We start from the raw sequence: 21319 nt of genomic DNA on the forward strand, positions 1-21319 counted from the left end.
GTGAAGTTATGGTCTTTTGTTCTGGGAATGTCATTTTCGAGCCTGAAACCTGAAAAACAGGCTTGGGCTTAAGTGGTTACAAGTTGTTGTCTTTGCATCAGCTTCAGGATTTCAAATGTCACTGTGCTCCTTCAATATTCTCCCTGGCACATAAAGAAATAGCAGACAGTGTTCTGTATTCTGTGTTTGGAGATTTAGCTGACCTGCAGGAATAAGACGAGTGGTTTGGGTCCAACAGGCACTGAAAGGGAATGGTCTCTGCACGCCTGCAGGAGGACTACTTGTCATTTTGTTTTTCTTTTGGACACAATATTGAGAGAATAATTAATTTTGGTGGCTTTGTAATGCAGTCGGTATGGCAGAACATCTTGTCTGTTCCTATTAAAATGTTAACTGTGCCTTTGAGACTGTACTGTAAATAAGATTACTGTTGTTAATGCGACTATGTGTGTGTATGAATTGCTTTGAGTATGGCTTAGGGAGTTTTTAAAGATGATTTTCATTGTGCTATAAATTAATGTGAGATGTCTTAGTCTTTCTCAGTGGACAAGCGTGGGTTCGCTCTGGCTTCCTCCCAGAGCTCCAAAAGATGCAAATCAGTTGAGCTGGACATACAATTGCCAATAGGTAGGAAAAGAGTTTACTTACAGAACAATATGGTTAATTATCTTTACAATAAAAAAGAATAGTCATGCTAAAAATTATTTGACACTCCTTTCCAGTCCCAGGAAGATTCTCAGAAAGCAAACCACGACATTTTATATTTCTAGTTAAAGCTTACACTCACTTTAGAAAAGTGCTATTCTGAAATAGTGCTGTCACTGTGATGGCATGCTTGGCAGAAAATTGGAATGTCACAGTGGCCGTTTAAAACTGCTTATGTTATATGGCTGATACTGTGAGATAGAGTGCCTTAGTATGAACTCACTCCCAAGTTGAGACATCCTGACTTTGGCTATCAAATTGGATTATTTTCGATCGGCAGAATGAATCAGACGCTGTGTATTCATCTCCCATGATAGCTTAAGCTGTGTGCAGAAGCTGAATGGGAAGCCTGCAGTGGTCAGTGAGCATCTGTTTCAGCAATGCCTGTTGACCCGCATCATTTATCTGAGGCTCGGTGTCCAACTTGGGCTATTATGGTAAAGCGTACTCTGGAGTGGGGACATATTATGGCTGCCATTCACACAGAGAAAAAGGAGAAAACTGGGAAATAAGGTACTAATAATAACACAGACTCCTCCTCACACTCCAATATTACTAAGTTCGAAAATTAAGTTAGAAATACAACCTTCAAGCTTTATATTCATTTTGTTTGGACCCAATGTTCCTATTTAATCATGTAAAGGTTTGTCTTGTGATATCTTAGTCTAATAACAAACCACTGTGTGAAACTTCACTATCCCAGTTTCATCTCTAACACAACAAACACGGAGTTGGCGGCTCGCTGAAGGGAGTTGAGCATAATCATTTACTGTGGACAATGCTACTGTGTTGAAGCCGAGGCTTGGTTGCGTGTGAGAGTGACGCAGCTGCAGCACTGGAAACTCTTCCCAAAATTATGCCTGCTTATTTCCTAATGTACTTTGTTTTGGAGCTGCAGTTCAGTGTGACAGGTGGTGACTCAGAGTTTAAAGGGACAGCTTTGAGTAATTTTAATACCGTCCATAACTAATTCAAAACAAGTCAAGGCAATATACTTGAAAGCATTTTCAAGTGTGATGAAGATTATTTATTTGCTAAAATTGTACCATTTATTTTGAGTAGTTTCTTAATACATGGTCCAATTTTTTATTTTTCAAAAAAAGAGAATGGTACAACGTGGTCCAAGGTTACAGCAGAGGTTGTTGAGTGTTCATGATTTTCCCTCTGAGTGCATGGCTTTCCTTCAGATTGCCTGTAGGTGTGAATGTGAATGATTGTCTGTCTACGTGTGGTAGCCCTGTGTTAGCCTGGAGACCTGTCCAGTGACTCACGATCAACTATCATAGTCTCCATCCCCAGAGATCGCATCAATCAAATATTTGTCATAGTTGACTGAATTAGAGCACCATTTTAGTACACTAAAGATTAATTCCATGCTTGCTTATACTAATAACACACTTATACAAGTACAAATAAAATAATTAGATAAAAAAAGTGACTCAAAATTACCACAACAATCAGCTATTCTTTCTTGGCTACAGTGTCTAGATGGAGAAATACAAATAAATCCTCTCTAATGCTTCCATAATCAATCAGATCCCTTGTTTTCTTATCCAAGATTAAATTCAGATCAACTTGTTTTGCTAATCGGAGGAGTTAGTGTAAGCCCCTTTACAACAAATGGAACGTTTTATAAAATATTTTCAATGACTTTAAGGTTAGGTTTAGACCTTTACTGTTAAATGTGTTTAAAACATTTCAAACTGGATATGACATGTTGTCCACAGAGTGACTGTGTTTCTTACATAATCACATCATTCTTGCTCTTAGGCCCCGGCCACACGAGGACGAAAACGGTCGTTTGCGTTACTGTTTAGTGTCATATAGACCGTTCAGCGACACGAGGACGACCGAATATGGCACTAAACGACTGCGGAAACGATAACGGGTCCCAAGGTGGATAGAACGGCATACGCAATGCTCTGGGGGCTCCAACGGCTCCGTGTGTACGCCCTATACGATCATTTTCTGATGATGAGTCAATAGCCCCGCCTCTCCCCACCTCTGCTGCTCACCCCCGCATCAAACTAAACTGCACACTGAATTCAGATTATTTATCTTTCTCTCGATATGGACCTAAACGCGAGTGAAGTCTAATCTGACAGGACGGAGACACCTCTCAAACTACCTAAACTAGTTATAAATATGTTTATTTTTACTGTCGGCCGGGTCACTCATTCATGGATCAGCTGCTGCATGAAACAGACACTGACGCTGTCCGAAGAGAGGGAGGAAAAAGAGAGGCTCCGTGTATTTTATTATTATATTATATAGAGTCGTTATTCATTTGTTTTAAAGCTCAATAAATAACAAAGAAGACCTTTGACCGGCACTTTTATAATTTTGTCGGAAGATTTCAACTTTAATACACGTTGACTGGCGAAAAACTCTGCCCGGTTCCCTCGGCCCCCACCGCGGAGAATAAACAGAAGGGCAACCATGACAACCATGCTTCTTCGCTGCTTTTGTGGAGGAAGTTACAGCGCCACGTACAGGCTCCTGCATATGTACTGCAGCTTCTCCAGCGGTTGGAGCTAAACGGAGCGGTCTCGTGTGGACAGACACTATCCGGTGAATATTGCGTGTGGACGGAAGCTTTTTTGCGATTGCGTTAATCCTATGGGTTTAGCCGTTTTCATCCTCGTGTGGCCGGGGCCTTCATTTATTTTTCTAGAGAGTACAAAAGGATTCCGCCACTTTCTTTAGGAGGGCCGAAATGAGAGAAAAGAAAGACTCTCACCATCACAACTGGGAAGAGAGTGACTCCACTGATGATTCAGCTGACACACAATTGGCTCCTGATCACTCAGTGTGTATCCCAGATCACATGCAAACGACACACGGGAACCAATGGAAAAGATGCTGCCATGGCGACGACCATTGACTGGGATACCAGGATCAAGACAAGAGTCTGACTCCATTTTCACACCTGAAAATCACATCAAACAAGAACAAAGACCACAGAGTCAAGAGAGTGAGTGTATATGCGTGTGTGGTAATTACACCTTTTTAAGCTGGGTCACACTCAGAGAATCACCGGAAAAAACATTGTTGCTGTGTATGAGTGCCAGAAAGCAATTCCCTGAGCGTCAACAAAACATTTCTATCAGTGAATCATTCTTACTCTCATATCTGATGCTGAAGCCTGCTGCCGAGCGGCTGTTGTCTGTCGTGAACAACAGGTACATGACGTTGGACGTTGAAATCAGGAAATTAGGTGCTTGGGTGCCGTGGTATTCACCGATGAGAGGAGAGGAGGACGAGGGGCCATCCCTGATTTCCAGTGTGTCATAGTTGACCTCAGTCTGGAACCTAGACAAACAAAAGATCAACATGTACAATAACCTCACATACACAGAGATAACATTTATATGGAATACAACATGTGTGTGCAGGCTGCCTCACAGAGCAGTGGAACAAAGAACTAACATTTATTGGCAGTCAGAAGCAAGTGGTGTTAACAAACAAGGCTTTTACGCAGAATGAGGGTTCGGTAGAAATGCTTGATGAACTAATGTTAAGCACAGTTCATTTAACAATGTCAATACATGAAGCTTACTTAAATAACCATAGTGATAGACTCACATTATACCTGCCTATTTAAATGACTTTGTACTCAAATAACCAAGTAAGTACCTTGTGTAAATAACTAGGTGAATTATTGACTGGCCTGTTATCTCTCTCTTACTCTCTTTTGTCTCTGACTATACTGAGTAATTGATTTGACTGTTGGCTGACAGGGAATTAGTTGCACGGCACTGAGAACCAGTTGGTTCTGATGCCCTGAGCGCTGTTTGTTTTAATTGTAACCATACAATACAGTAGGAACTGATCACATAAATGCATTCACCTACTCAGTAGGACATACAATAAATAGTTAGGAACAAATGGCACACTTTATAATCACAAACTGCATCTTAATATCAAACCAGCTAAATGAACAATGAACTATCCTCTGCACCAGACACAATCCTTCACAAATAATTTCCCTGGTAGGTGATGAAGATAGCTTGGCCTTTACGCCACTTCCCAAAGACACAAATCTCAGATTTAGCAATTTCAGGCTACACTGCATCTGCTAGTGGCTTGTTTACATACAAAATGTGCAAAAAAGCAACATTAATTATTCACTGCAGGAGTAATTTACCAACTACATTTATATATAACAACTTATTATGCTTCTGAAAGACTGACATACTAATCGACTGACTAACTAATAACACGCTAGCTGACACAGCAGAAGTAAACAAAAAAAGGACTCATTTGGCAAATGTTCTGAGTAACTGCTGAACAAAATAAAAAAACTCTCTAAAATAAATGACTAACCTGTCAAAGTGTATCTTCACAGCATGGTCTGGCTGTGCCTCAATCACCCACTGGCAGTTCAAAGAATCTTTATAGAAGGAGGGCCAGCCAGGAGACAGCAGGACACCAGTAGGAGCTGTTAGATGGCCGCCACATGGAGCTACAGGGAAATAAACACAAACACGAGAAAGAGAGAGGGATAGAGGGAGGGAAATTAATCACTTTTTCTTGTAACTCTGTTATGGCCTGAGCACTATGTCCATATCGAGAAAAAAACAATTACCTTCAAAAAGAAAGGTGTTGAAATGTACAGTTAACACATCTATGTGGTAATTATTTCCTGAATTTTTTAAGGAAATCAAGTACCACATATTACATTTTATGTGTGACATATTATTTGTCACATGAGCATTTGACATAACTATACTTGAATTCCCTGCCACTCAAAAAACGTACATAGTTGGGAGATCTTCACAGATATTTAGCTAACATTAAATCTCAAACATGGCACATTCAAATCCAAACATTCGTTTTTATTTTGTATATCAAATATGGCAAAATGGTTTCTTAATGGTGTATTACAGAAAAGTGATTCCAGTCATTTCCTGAATTTACAAGACTGTTTTAGCTATTTTAGTATTTCCCTTTATTAACTTAATCATTGTTATCACATGAATAATAGATATTTATCAAAGACATTCATGCTAAGACATGTTGCGCTCTATATTACCCTAGCAAAATCTTAATTGAGGTTTTTTTTTCTATAATCTTGTGATACGTTTTTTTCCCCTCATTTTTTACGATATAATGTTGGTAAATATATATTCATTTCCATCTTGAGTGTTTAGCACTCATATAAATCAAACATGTACGGTTACCTCTAGAAAACACTTCAGACCTGGAGTTCATGACCTGTTTATTATCCACTGCTCTTTCTACAATATGTCATTTTCAATGGCTTGTCTTTCACACTCTAACCTATGGAATGCCATTTAAGCCAATATTAAATAAATAAATATATACATAAATAATTAAATAAATACATATATATATAAATATGCCTATGAAATAAATTATAAAATAAATACATTAGGCAATAAATATGTATACATGTACATTTAAATACACATTTATTTATTTCATGGGACTTTGATTTCATAATGACACATTTATTTATTTCAAGAGACTTGTATTTCATAATGACACAAGTAGCATATACTGTACCTTTGCCTCTCATAACTGCACACTTCAAGCAAGCTAAAGAAAATGACCTTTACATCACCTATTCTGTGAATGCTGAAGCTGTGGTGCTCATGAGACAGATGCAAAAGGAGGAATAATATGTTCCAATACTCCATATTTAATAAGGTGACAACCCTATTCAATTATGTCCACTATCCCATTTATTAACAGCAGCCAACGTTTCATAATGTCATTTCGATACAATACAATACAATCAAGATGGAGGGGATGGAAAAAAATAGAAATACAAATACTCACAGGCAAATGAATAACATTTGCCTTTAAAAAGACATACCATCACATCCACTTTCCTTTTTATTTGATCTACTAATGATACATCTCTGGGTATTGGAGTCTTCATAAAATTAATGCGTCTGCCTGAATAAGTTTCAGCAGAACTTGTGCCAATCTGGTTTAAGATTATTGTTGAGAGAGGAATATGCGTGCAAACAGGCTGAATAAGTGTGAGGAGGCTGGAGGCTAAAGCAATTAGAAGAGCAAATGTATACAATTCCTAAGGCATATTAAAACTGCTTTGTCACCTTAGAATCTTGCAAGAAGAACATTTTCTAAGATGTTCCCATTGCACGCAGTAAACAGTTTGTGTGTGGGTTTACCTTCACAGCGAGGTACTGCCGCAGACCAAACAACATTTCCCTCCTGGATGATGCAAGTGACCTGATCAGACCCCTGGAAACAAGACATCAACATATGATAATAAGGTACATTATTTATTTTAAGATAAGATACATATTATTTCACGTCATGTCACGTCTCGTTTTCCATTTCCTGTTTCATTTTCTACTTACCTCTTGTCTCTCATTCCAGGCCCTGTTACTTCCTCCCTTTGTGTGTTTTCCCGCCATCGTCAGCATCTGCCCCGCCCCTGATTGTTTCCACCTGTTCCCACTCACCTCATGTTTAAATAGTTCTGTCTCTCCCCTGTCCTGTGTCAGTTTGTCTTGTTTGTTTGCCACGAATGGTCATGCCAGCAAACAATGGATCGAAAATAGAGGATCGAGTCCAGTCAAGTCAGATTATTTTGCTATTTTTGTAGACTTAAATTAATCTTAAATTCCTTTTTTTGCTACGCTTTGTTTTTTCCTCCTTGTGAGCGCTTTTTATTATTCTAGTACCTACTCTGTTACCTACTCTGTTAAGAGGGATTTTTGTTCTTTGAAATTAAAAATACATTTTTGTTACATTCAAGACTTTGTCTCTGGGTCCTGTATTTGGGTTCTCCAGTCTATGTCGAGGTCGTGACACATAGTTAATTATTTTAAGTATTAACACACCTATTACCAATACCAATGTGCATTCTTACAATTATAATACACATCTTATATAACAGTGAGTAATACTCTATTACGGTATATTTAAACTGATATTTACCTGTGTCCTAATGAATCCTTGGTCACAGCGAAAAGCCACGGAGCTGCCGAGCTGAAACTGGTCTCCATACCTCTGACCGTTGACAGGAACTCCTGGGTCATGACATTCATTCTGACCAAATGCTACAGAGAAACAACAACGAGAGAAGAGTTAAAGAAGCAGCCAATACACACAGAACTAAGTAAAGAATACGACACAAAGACACATTTCTTTGGGTCAGAATAAGCCCAGAGAAAGTGGCAGAAAGATTGAGAAAAATGGCGCATTGTGCCTACATATCTGACTGTGGGATTTGTATAGTGGTTCAGAATAAATGTCCGTATTTCATAATTTACACAACGTTCCCTGGTTTTCAATTTATTTCAATACCTGAAAATTGGTTTTACCTGAAAAAAACAGGGTTTGAAAAACCACTGCTGTATCACTGTCAGTAAAAGTGACACCTCTACTGATATGGAAATATGGGAATGGAATTATCTTCACGTGGATTCAACCCTGTCATGTTTGGCTTATATCATCCCCATTCCAGAGATTAACCTGATCCCACCCAGAGCACATGCCCAGTGATTGGACATGTCTCAGGTTGATTAGCTACTGATGGAGAGGAAATGAGAGAGAGAGAGAGAGAGAGAGAGAGAGAGAGAGAGAGAGAGAGAGAGAGAGAGAGAGAGAGGGAAAGGGCACACATATAAAACAAGTATGTATATGTCAAATACGAGTATGACATACCGACAGATGGATTCAAGCCCATTTGTATGTACATGTGTGTTAGGTATAAAGGGCATACCAGAGAAAAAAAACATGCACTTTGACACCAGATATAGAGAGAAGTGGTGGAATAGATTGGCAGGAACAAAACAAGGAGAGGAATCTATACATATATATGAACAAACACAATGACAATTTACCAAATATTGAAATGATATGTGTAAGCTCGAGAAGGAAAAGAGAGAGTGTACGATGAGTGTCTGGGTTGTGGCTTTTGAAAAAAAAAAAAACGAATCAATTTTAGATAGTAAATTATTGGAATTAAACATTTGGTCTAAAAATAGGTAATAGAGAATATGGTTTTGTTAACAGTCCATTAGTGAAAACACTTTTTGAACATAATAATCCCTAATCCAATTATGGCGATGATGTCTTTAAATATCCTTAACTGTCATTACATTGAAGTAAATCATCAGACGTGGAAACCATTTACCCTATGGGATCAATTTCCCTTGACTTTTATTATTATATTTGCACATAACTGCTCAATCTGGTGTGTCAAAGTTCATATTTGACTTTCAAACATTCATATAAATAGAGACTGATGTAGCCACTGAAACTCAAATTGATATTCATATATGCATTACAATGTTAATGGGCCAAATTACAGATACAGCACAAAGATGCCTGATTTTTTATTAAATCCCTAAGTACAATTCATATGATCATTTCAAATTACATTCCTAGAAAGTTTCATGATCACAAACTATATGAATAGTCTTTTTTGGTAAAGAGTACAGGTAAGTACCTTATATACTGTACAATCATGTTGACCATAGAAATAATAAAAAAGCAAGCGAGTATAATCATTTGTATTTACTCTTAGACATATTACATTACATTGCATTTAGCTGACGCTTTTATCCAAAGCGACTTACAATAAGTGCGTTCGACCAACAAAATACAAACTTGAAGAAAACAGAATCATATAAGTACATCAGGTTTCATAGAGCAAAAACATTTCAAGTGCTACTCAACTGGCTTTAGATAAGCCAGCCCTTTATTAGTATATAAGTGCTTTGTTAATAGTTCTATCGCTCGAAGTGGAGTCGAAAGAGATGAGTTTTCAGTCTGCGCCGGAAGGTGTGTAAGCTATCTGCTATCCTGATGTCAATGGGGAGCTCATTCCACCATTTTGGAGCCAGGATAGCAAACCCACGTGTTTTTGCTGATGGGAACTTGGGTCCCCTTCGCAGCGATGGTGCAGCGAGCCATTTGGTTGATGCAGAGCGGAGTGCACGTGCTGGGGTGTACGGTTTAACCATGTCCTGGATGTAGGAAGGGCCAGATCCATTCGCAGCATGGTACGCAAGTACCATTGTCTTGAAGTGGATTCTAGCAGTTATCGGAAGCTAGTGAAGGCAGCGGAGGAGCGGCGTGGTGTGGGAGAATTTAGGAAGGTTGAAGACCAGGCGAGCAGCTGCATTCTGGATGAGCTGCAGAGGTCGGATGGCACATGCAGGTAGACCAGCCAGGAGGGAGTTGCAGTAGTCTAAGCGTGAGATGACGAGAGCCTGGACCAGAACCTGCGTCGCTTTCTGGGTCAGCTGGGGACGCATCCTCCTGATGTTGTAAAGCGTGTATCTGCAGCAGCGGGTTGTAGCAGCGATGTTTGCAGTGAAGGACAGGTTGTTATCTAGGGTCACACCCAGATTCCTTGAAGTCTGAGTCGGGGAAACAACAGAGGTGCCCATGTTGATTGTTAGGTCAAGAGTGGGAAAATCTTTAAGGAAAAGCAGTTCAGTCTTGTCAAGGTTGAGCTTGAGGTGATGATCAGACATCCACTGAGAGATGTCAGCTAGACAAGCAGAGATGCGTGCGACGACCTGGGTCTCTGAGCGGGGAAAGGACAGAATTAATTGGGTGTCGTCAGCTTAGCAGTGGTATGAAAAACCATGCGGGCTAATGACTGATCCGAGCGAGTTTGTGTACAAGGAGAAGAGGAGGGGACCAAGAACAGAGCCCTGAGGGACCCCTGTAGTTAATTGACAAGGGTCGGACTCGGACCCTCTCCAAGTAACCCTGTAGGTGCGGTCTTTGAGGTATGAGGTGAGGAGGGAAAGTGCAGAGCCTGAAACTCCAAGTTCTTGGAGAGTGCGAAGGAGGATCTGATGATTCACCGTGCAGAATGCAGCAGACAGGTCCAACAGGATGATGACAGAGGAGAGGGAGGCTGCTTTAGCAGTGTGCAGTTCCTCTGTGACAGCAAGGAGGGCAGTTTCTGTGGAGTGACCTCCCTTGAAACCAGACTGGTGTGGATCCAGAAGGTTGTTCTGATGGAGATAGCAGGAGAGTTGTCTAAAGACAGCGCGTTCAAGTGTTTTAGACAGGAACGGGAGGAGAGAGACAGGCCTGTAGTTTATAACATTTATATTAGTGAGTTAAACATGATTCTGATGGAATATGTATGCTTCCAATATTGCATTTAACCTTTAATTTGTGTTAAGCACCTTGAATTGCCTTGTGTTGATAGGTGCTATATAAATAAACTTGCCTTGCCTTGCCTAGGATTAGCGTGCAAAAAAGTGTTAGAGGTCGGATCTTTTTTTAATACTCTGCTGTGCCGAAGACCCGAAAAAAAAAGTATTCTTTCATTTGTCAAATGTCACCTCTCAAGGAAGAGTCAGAGACAAGGTCATTTGGGAGGCAGTGTGTGAAATGGTGCAAAACCGCAAGCTAATCACAGAGAATGAATCAGAATAAACCATGCAGAAGTATTCCAGCTTAGTGCAGATAAATACACAGGCTGCAGTAGTCAGGTTCAAAGCTGACAATGGGACAGGTTTAACTAGCATGAGTAAGACTTAAAAACAGATGATCAGTCAAGCAGTAACACTGCAGGAGTGAGAAGGAAAGTGCTTAGAGACCATCTCCCCTTATTCAGAACATATTGTATATTGCTGCTGCATTGGGTTAAAGACAACTAACATTCCTGTGTATATCTCTTTTTCTATTATTATTCAAAATAATGTGGCAAACTGCTGTATCCATCAAGAAACTTGTTTTTGCCCCTTTTCCGAGGAGCTGACCTCAGAAATCTGTTGCTCATCTGCTGTCCTTTTATGATTGTTGAAGAATGTTGCGCTATCAAACCTCCATTGTAGTGGCTCTAAAAACATCTCAAATGGGATGTGATGCTGATATTTGTCAGGATCAGTGTACACAGAGAGAGTCCAACAATACACACTAGAAATAGTATACAAATTAAGGCCACATCACACATAATAGTTTTTGAACCATTTCAATGTGTGTTTAGTTTGATTGGGTTGCATGCAAATACAGTGACAAACAGAGATACAAAGATAGGTTGCACATACTGGTGTAGCTGATATTGAAGCCTTTTCCAGTATTGGAATGATCTGATTGAAATTCCAGTCTCATAATATGTCCATTCGAGGCGATCTGTGATGGAACATCTTTCCCCGAGAACGTCCCGAACGTTGTTGGCTCAGACAGGCCTGAAATAGAACAGAGTTCAAACACACGTTTTAATGGTGCCCATCTTATTCCAGCTCAATAACATTAGGCCAAGGACATATTTGGAAAGTGAAGGACTTCTGTGAAAGACTAATACAAAACACCCTATGAGACTCAAGAGATGTAGCAAGTGTTATTATGCAAGGAAAAGACCATAGAATCCCAGACTCCTGAAAAGGTTAGCAAATCCTAAAATGTTGTTTTGAATTCATTTGAAGACAAATGCAACAAACGTACATGGTCTACTTTATTAAGTATGCCACCTCTCTAGGAATCAGCGAAGAGAAAATCACCGGAGAAAATGGTTTTTGAAAGCACAATGGCTAGCACTATTAGCCCATCACCCGCCTGTCAGTCGGCTTAAATAATTTAATGGAGTGAAAAGAACCAATTAAATTCACTTCATTCAGTTCTGTAATACCGTCAATACCAAATGGAGAAAAAATCCATCATAGGACCTGAATTTAAAATCTAATTTAAGAAATGTAAACAAGTATTAACAGCAAACTGTGCCAAATTATTGATTTGTTGTATTAAAACGTTGCAGCTGTTTCCTGGAGGAGAACATTTTGACTACTTCATCAGCCTTTTCGGAGTTTTAACATCAGCAGTGAGCTACATTGTCTTTGTTGTTACAAACTATGTGTCGGACATTTTGGTGTTTTTCAATCAGGCCAAGGATTACTTTCTTTTCTACAGGTTTAGTATTTTGCTGAGACCATTGAAATGATGATACAAAGTACAATCAATGTACAGGATACATCCTGTCTATACAAAGCTCTAACTTTCCAACTTAATGGACAAAATAGGAAGTGATCTGAGAAATGTAGCCCCCTGTTTTCACCATTAACACCTCCCACATGTCTCTGCAGTGACTCAGCAAGAGACCTGTTGGGTTCTGGTGTTAGAGCAAACCAGAAAGGCATCAGTGCCTTGAAAAAAAACTCAAAGGTTGGTATGTAGATGCTCTTTTCTACAGATGCCGCTACATTTGAGTGAATACCAGAGAGACTGACATCAGGGGATTGTGGTGTGTAGGTCATTAAAGTTATTTCGCCTGAATGTGCCTTGAATCTCACATTTCTGGACAACTCTATCACCATGCCAGGGAGCATTATCCTGTTCCAAGTACCCATCATCCCCTTTGGGGTACATGATTGCAATGAATGGCTGAACCTGGCTGCTATGTTAGGGTATGCTGTGGCATTAAGGCACCGCTCTATAGCCATTAAAGGCCCCACTGTATACCAATTGAATGGCCTCCGCAACCATTACACCTCCCGCACTGGCCTGCACGGCTGTAACCATGCATCACCTCATTTCAGTCTGAGACATTTGTGTCACAGCATAGGACCATTTACTACAACAAATGGCTACATGAATTGTTTTGGCAGAATACACTCTGCTCTTGAGGGTGCTCTCAAATGATCCAACCAGCAGCGGCAGATTCAGTGGGGAGCATAATAAAACCCTAAAGGGCTACACAGAACAACCCAGCAGGCTCATAGCAGTGAGATATGGTATGGACATAATGCAAAAGGAAATAAATGCTAGCTCCAAATATGGTGATAAGACAGTTGAACAGGAGGAGGCTGAGGTGGTTGATGGAGAAATCAATCGCCTGCAGCCAGCAGCAGTAGTTTGTAGCAGGTACAAATAAACAGATTACCCACCATCAGCAGCAGCGCCATGATAATCATCAGTAAGTAAAGGATATTGTGAAGTTCTAAAGACCACCGTATTGTCTTGATTGAAAGAAACTGGAATTATATTTTTCCAGTGTGATCGGTGATTATAAATGTCATCTGATGCTGATGAGCTATCAGAATGCACAACTTCAGCTCCCGGACAGAACTAACACAATGCTTGTTGCTGATGGCCCACCAGGAGTCTAGCAGATTGGTGCTGGGAGAAGCAGCACGGGTGATTATTCATTATAGGCTTTGCCACACAACATTTCCATTGTTATTCCACTAAGGACCTTCTACTGAAAGGCAAATGGTTTGATGCGGTGTCTTGTATCTTGTGTTTTTTTCATTGATTTCCTTTGAGAATGCCATTGCTACAATTTCAGGCACCTCTGTGGTCTAAGTGATGCTCACATTAACCCTCTGGCATCTGCAATTATGTTTGTAATTCATTTAACAATATTAAACTCTAGTGTTGGTAATCCATTCCCATTTAGAGCAAATGCGTGTCGTGTATACATTTGCAGTTGCAATACCAATGTAAGACTTACCTCCTCCTGTCATTGAGTGTATTCCTGTGAGAGTCTATTTAGGAAACCTCAAACAGATTTTACTGTATGATTGTGTATTAAATATCTTAGGGGCAAGTACAATATCAGAATAATGTACACAGCTTAAAATATGCCTTGCATATTGGTATACTTAATGGCTGAAGTGCATGGTATAGACTAGAGTATAGACACTGTTTCATATCTTTTCATTTAAATCAATCAAAGTATTTAAACATAACAATCTGCACAATCCATCACAGTGTGTTTTAGATTACATTGTTAAGTACATATCCTCCAGTCAAAATAATGTTATAAATCCACCTACAAAGTGAGATGAAATGCGGTGTGAGTAAGCGACCCAGACCATTTTTGCACAGGCCAGCAGAAAGCTTACATTTCTTCCTCCTTGAATTTTGGATTCCTTTCACTTTAGAGTCTATTCGGCTACACAGCTGAATGAGTTGCACAGTGCCAGTCTCTTTGTTCTTCAGCACCTCAAAAGCTCTTTCACTCCATCAACTGTTGCATTGATAGGCAAGAGACCAGAAGTGGGAAGAGAAGCAATGAGACAATAGCTGAAAGAGTGACAAGGTCCTACATTATCTTATCTAAGAGAGGAGATTCACAGAAAAGCCTTTTGTAAAAGTCTATCACCATCTTCTATTATATTAGATGGCGACCATTTATAAAGTGTTTAAAAGCATGCTTTAAGATTCTAGGCAGGGTTTAATGCTACTGTTCTGCAGCTCAGAAGATTAATGGCTTGATTATTACTTTGCTCTGTTCACTTGTGCTCGCCATTTGTTTTTATTTCAATGATCTATTATCCAGGGATTACATAAGAAGTCATATGCTTCAAGGTCATATGAATGGAATATCAATGAATGGAACAGCCCTTGGGTCTCTCCCATGCAGGCCCAGGGACACTTTTATCTTATGGCAGGGGTGTCAAACTCAAGGCCCGTGGGCCAAATCCGGCCCGCAACTTCATTTTATGTGGCCCGCAAGAGCTTGCAAAGAATATAATACGTTTATTATACAGTTACATGCCGCTTTACAGAAGCATGTTGCATGTCCCACAATGCATCTCGTTTTGTGCAACCCTGTCTCCTAAAAATTACGTTCCCACAGAACTAAACTGCATTCTCAATTACGTTTAGCTAGAAACGTATTTACTCCCACGTTACGTTTGTTATGAACGTATCTCAAATACGTTTATTTTCTACATATCTTCTAGAAACATGTTTTCTCCCAGGTTACGTTCCTTATGAACGTATCTGAAATACGTTTATTTTCTACATATCTTTGCCATTTATTGTCTTGCTTATAATAATGATAATAGTCATTTATAAATATCATTTTAGAGCACACCTTTGAAATCGACAATCGGGCTCGATATATGGTTAAATTAAAATCAGTAGGCGAGGCTGTAATTTCGCCAGCTGTTACTCTCATGTGCGAGGCAGAACATAATAGTTTTAACATGCCAAAAAGCTGCTGTGTCGTTTATTGCACCTCAAACATTAAAACAAATCCAGAGTTACGTGTTTCTGTACTTCCTCTAAGAAGAAAGGACAGTAACAGAAGATCTCTGGGGCTTCAGGCTTGATCGCCGTTCAAATGACAGCGTTGGTTTCCCCAAAAGTGGGCGGGGCTGTAAAGTGAAGTAGATTTTACTGTCATCTATTATTCAAAACCATTCTATTTATTCTAACGTATTACATGCCAGTGTTTTATCTTTTTATTTATTTGTTTTTATTTTAAATCGTATAATGTCGGACTTTTTTTGTCGTCTTTGAGGAAAAGAAATGGGGTTTAGAGATTCAAAATACTGAAATCTGTATTTTTTAAAATCTCTTCCTTCTAATTTGTTATTCTTTTCTAAATAACACACTGTTATTTACTCAACAATAGCACACAATTATCCTTGTTTTTATTTATTCGTTTAATTCTATAATCTTGGGCATTTTAGCATGCTTTTTAGCCATAAATAAAGTCACCAGAAACAGACGGGACATTTCGAGATTTAGGATGGCCCAAGACACTACACTACCCATAATCCCCAGCTATCGTTTGGGACTACAGTCCCGTTGACAAACCCCGTGATGTTGCGCCAAGGTTACGCCGAGCGTCAAGCTCTTTGAAATGGAACGAAACCACGGCAGACTATTCAAAACTGGACTCGAACGCCCCCCCCCAGAACTACACATGCTGGCTATTGTGTTTCGCAACATGTTCTCTATGGCACGTCTCTACTGGGAATTGTAGTTTTAAAAGACGTTTTTTCCCAAATGTAGAAGTTGACAGTATTAAACTGTGTACAGCCCTGGAGGTTTAGGCGATAGGAAACACATTGGTGTGTACACATTTAAAACATGTAATTACTAAATGGGTGAAAATCGCTTGTATCCATAATGGGCAGCATTAATATATACCCACACGACAGCTCATTATTACTTTGTTATTCTACTCCACTACAATTCAGAGGTTAACCTGGTATTTTTACTCCACTACATTTAGTTTAGTTACTTTGCAGATTCTGATTAATGATGTGGAATATAAACAACCCTTAAAGCAGACTTTAGTTACACCTGAATACAATTCAGGGAAGGTGATTGTCAAGTGCCAACAATCAGGAGAGATATTTGATAGTTGGTGCTTGAGAAGACTAAACATTTATCTGCAGATCTTTATAAAGTATATTCATTACTCGTTATTCTCTACTAATAGTTAATTAAAAACTGTATAATGGCTATTTTGCATATCCCTTTCAAGATTTCAAGGTTTTCTAAGGTGTATTGATCTTATACACAACTTGGGTCGCAGGTTCCTCAACAGACATCTATCAATATGTGTGTACTGTATACCTCCACCATTAAACTGTCATATTCTGCACATTTCTTATTCTATCTACATACATAAGAGTATAATTAATGTGTATAATATCATTTAAAATAAGTGTTTCAACATAGTTAACATTGCAGGAAAGCAATATTTTAGACGTTAAGTACTTTGTCAGGCTTAATATTCATCTGTAGATAGATACCCCCAGAGCTTTTTTCTTGTTTAAAAGAAGACCTTAACCTAAAGTATTTTTTAATGTGTTAATAAAGGTTAATTCGTTTTTCTGTTTTGCACATCCTCCTATTAATATCTTTGAACATCCAGCACTAAACTGTTTTATTGTAGAGATCACTTAGTATCTTCTTGACTTTTTATATTCTATATTTCTATCATTGACCTTCTACTTTCCCCCTATGAAAGTATGTACTCTTAATATTGTTTTGATCAAATAAGATTATTCAACAAAAATAATTCAATAACATGCTTTAACCACTAGGCGGTGCACACAAGGTACACACAACATACTAATAATAACTTTGTATTATTAGTGTAGACACTTATGTATAACATCTGAAGATGTGTAATTTTATTCATGTTTTTACATAATTTTACAGGATATTGCTATACTATTTCTCTTGTTTTACTTCTTCACATTAATATCTGATTTGTAAAACATCACAGACAGAAAGGCATAGGCTATCCGTCATTTAATAGTAAGCTATTGAAATTGTGATTCCATAGATGTGTCTCCCATCACCCAAATCCCCTGACTATTCTCTCAACTCAGTATTTAGATTCTTATATTCAAAGAAAATCAGTAATATCTTTAAAAACTACAAGTCCTTTTTTATCAGCTGTGCACCGTTATGGTGTAAATATAACCAATATACCAATTGGATCAAATATAAAAGTCAGCCGAATTACTATTGATACTGCAAGGAGGCGTATTTTGTGAAAAGAAATTGAAGATGTTGTTTAATTGTTGATATATTTATGATCCACGTCAAGTATTCAGTTTTGGCAGCAGTTCTCCTGTTTGTCTCTCTCTATAAATAAAGAATTACGGCAGATGTGTAATATTTAATGCAGCCGAACCGTGTATTACAATGCCGTTATGTGATGACTTCCAAAGAGAAAAGCAAGCACACTCTGAATTAGGTATTATTTTATTTTTCGTTGTCGGATATCATATCTCCATATAATATCAACACCATATCCCAGCGTGCATTGCGGCTAAAACATCCAATCAACAAGCTTCAAGCTGAGGATCTTGGGTAATCAGTTTAGTGGGTTTGTGGTGTGTATCGCTCAAAATGTCCCGTCTGTTTCCGGTGACTTTATTTACGGCTAAAAAGCCCAAGATTATAGAATTAAATGAATAAATAAAAACAAGGATAATTGTGTGTTATTGTTGAGTAAATAACAGTGTGTTATTTAGAAAAGAATAATAAATTAGAAGGAAAAGATTTTAAAAAATACAGATTTCAGTATTTTGAGGCTCTGAGCCCCATTTCTTTTCCTCACAGACGGAAAAAAAGTCAGACATTATACGATTTAAAATAAAAACAAATAAATAAAAGATAAAACACTGGCATGTAATTTACGTTAGAATAAATAGAATGGTTTTGAATAATAGATGAGAGTAAATCTACTTCACTTTACAGCCCCGCCCACTTTTGGGGAAACCAGCGCTGTCATTTGAACGGCGATCAAGCCTGAAGTCACAGAGCTCTTCTGTTCTGATACTGTCCTTTCTTCTTAGAGGAAGTACAGAAACACGTAACTCTGGATTTGTTTTAATGTTTGAGGTGCAATAAACGACACAGCAGCTTTTTGGCATGTTAAAACTATTATGTTCTGCCTCGCTCATGAGAGTAACAGCTAGCGAAATTACAGCCTCGCCTACTGATTTTAATTTAACTATATATATCGAGCCCGATTGTCGATTTCAAAGGTGTGCTCTAAAATGATATTTATAAATAACGAATTATCATTATTATAAGCAAGACAATAAATGGCAAAGATATGTAGAAAATAAACGTATTTAAGTTACATTCATAACTAACGTAACGTGGAAGAAAATATGCTTCTAGAAGATATGTAGAAAATAAACGTATTTGAGATACGTTCATAACAAACGTAACGTGGGAGAAAATACGTTTCTAGAAGATATGTAGAAAATAAACGTATTTGAGATACGTTCATAACTAACGTAACGTGGGAGAAAATACGTTTCTAGCTAAACGTAATTGAGAATGCAGTTTAGTTCTGTGGGAACGTAATTTTTAGGAGACAGGGTTGTTTTGTGACATGCACACTGAAGAGACTTGCAATTATTTGCCCTAGACTTCTGCTTTCAGACGTAGTTAATTATGAAGTTATTACCCTATCCGGTAATAATCCAATGCAGAGGCAATAATGTAATATCATATAATACATTATATTATATATGTATATGTATATCTCAATCACAATCTTTATTTATTTATATAGCACATTTAAAACAACCTCAAGTGCTCTACAGCGAACAAATACAATATAGAATAACAAAAAAGGAGTAAAATAATAAAACAATAATTAAAAACAAGATAAAAAGCACAATGACTAGAAAGATATAAAAACACATACAAATGTCAACATGTTATGTTCAACTAGTAGGCCTATTAAAAGCCAGTGCAAAGACGTGAGTTTTTAGCTGAGATTAAAAAAGTTCAAGACTATAGTCTTAAAGTTACAACCCTTTGAGTGCAACCATAATGCTAATGTGGCCCGCGGTGACATTGAGTTTGACACCCCTGCCTTATGGCATTAGAATGCAAATGATGTTTCCCCTTGCACTAAAGCATCCTTTTTATGTATGCATGTATTAAAGGCATAGCAGCAGACTGTTGGTCACCACATTGGTTTCATACCAGCACAGTTGTTAATAATAAGGATAATAATGTACAAAAGGAGATCTCAAAACATTTATGAATAGTCAATACATATTATTTTATGAATTAGCAACCACCCAAAAAGTGATCTGGTTATTTAAATGGCTGTCACTGCCTTTTTCAAATATATTCTCAAATCAACTTTATAATAAATAACTACAAATTAACTTTCCATGTCAATGCCGAGTTTCATTATTTTTAAACTAATATTCTTATCTGTCAGCAGCTAAACTCAGGGTATATGCAGGAATCCTGAAGTCAAATGTAATACCTTTTAAGACCTTTTTTAAGACCCTTTCCATACATTTTAAGATCTCATCGCAACTTCGAGTTCTAACCGGTTACATTGGTGACACACTTGACCTCACATTTACTATATTGATTGTAAGATAGCACAACGAAACAGAGTGCAGACAGACTACTGAAGCCTCCTCTCCACATGAACTTCAACCTCTCTGTGAAGGTCAGGTGTAATGCAGCATGCTGCTTTGTTGCTTCTGTACTCTGTGCTCTTTCATTCCAGTAAAACTCCTCAGAAACCATTAGAAACCAGTATTTGACCAATAAACAAAACAATTGACAAAACTTTGAACTATGAAATATATTAAACTTTGGTGAGCTTCAGCGGGGTAATGCCATATAGGAGCTCCCACACAAATACCCAGGGGTTAAATTGGGCTGGGGCTGTCCGGGGCTAAACCCGGCATATAGGACGATGCTCTGACGTCATCATCCTCACACATTTGTCATATGTTTACAAAAAACGATATATATGTTAAGACTTTTCTCGTTCTTAATATAGACTATATTTAGGGTCGATATGTGTTGACTTTACTTTAAAATAGCAGATCTCTGTGACCGGATATAGTTTGGCTTAGTGATCATGTGTTCCTTGGAGGAGCAGCATCGCCCGGACTCCGCTGCTCCTTTGCGGCTCCTCCGTGCAGAGAGTCTGCACAGCAGCGGTGTGTGTCAGAGACGTGCAGTGAGGGGAGGCACGGATTGGCCATCGGGAGAGTCAGGACTTAAACGCCGCAGCTTTCTGGCTAGCACTTAGCATGTGGGACCGGACAGCTTTGATCCCCTTCGACAGACTCTCCCCCCCCCCCCCCCACAGAGCGGAGCAAGGCAACAAAAAAAGAAGCAGCATTTTACGGCGCGCTATGCATGGGGCCGCCTTGAGGGGGTTTCCCGACATGTTGTTTCAGTCAATTAAAGGGTGTTTCATGTTGTCGTTGCTGTGGACCTTCTTAATACCTTAGAAATGCTGTTTAATACTTTTTAATAGCTTTAATTTTCGCTAAATTGATTTATCAACTTTTAATACTTTTTAAGACCCCGCGGACACCCTGAAACTACAGTGGTGCGGCCTTCAGGTCCAAATTCATTCATTAGTACATTTAGTGTGATTCTG

General features: G+C 38.6%; 1 protein-coding gene across 1 annotated transcript in view; it reads right to left on the bottom strand.

Moving 5' to 3' along the window:
• Positions 1-21319, bottom strand: part of LOC117442575 (CUB and sushi domain-containing protein 1-like) — a 260136-nt gene that overhangs the window by 148893 nt on the left and 89924 nt on the right. The window contains exons 13-18 of the mRNA XM_034078545.2: positions 11730-11870; positions 7645-7766; positions 6870-6942; positions 5032-5170; positions 3830-4017; positions 3446-3634 (exon numbers count right to left, since the gene is read on the bottom strand). Of these exons, the coding sequence (XP_033934436.1) occupies positions 3446-3634; positions 3830-4017; positions 5032-5170; positions 6870-6942; positions 7645-7766; positions 11730-11870 (852 nt within the window). The remainder of the gene's footprint in view (positions 1-3445; positions 3635-3829; positions 4018-5031; positions 5171-6869; positions 6943-7644; positions 7767-11729; positions 11871-21319) is intronic.

The sequence above is a fragment of the Pseudochaenichthys georgianus genome, chromosome 3 (genome assembly GCF_902827115.2).
Source record: "Pseudochaenichthys georgianus chromosome 3, fPseGeo1.2, whole genome shotgun sequence".
Classification (NCBI taxonomy): domain Eukaryota; kingdom Metazoa; phylum Chordata; class Actinopteri; order Perciformes; family Channichthyidae; genus Pseudochaenichthys; species Pseudochaenichthys georgianus.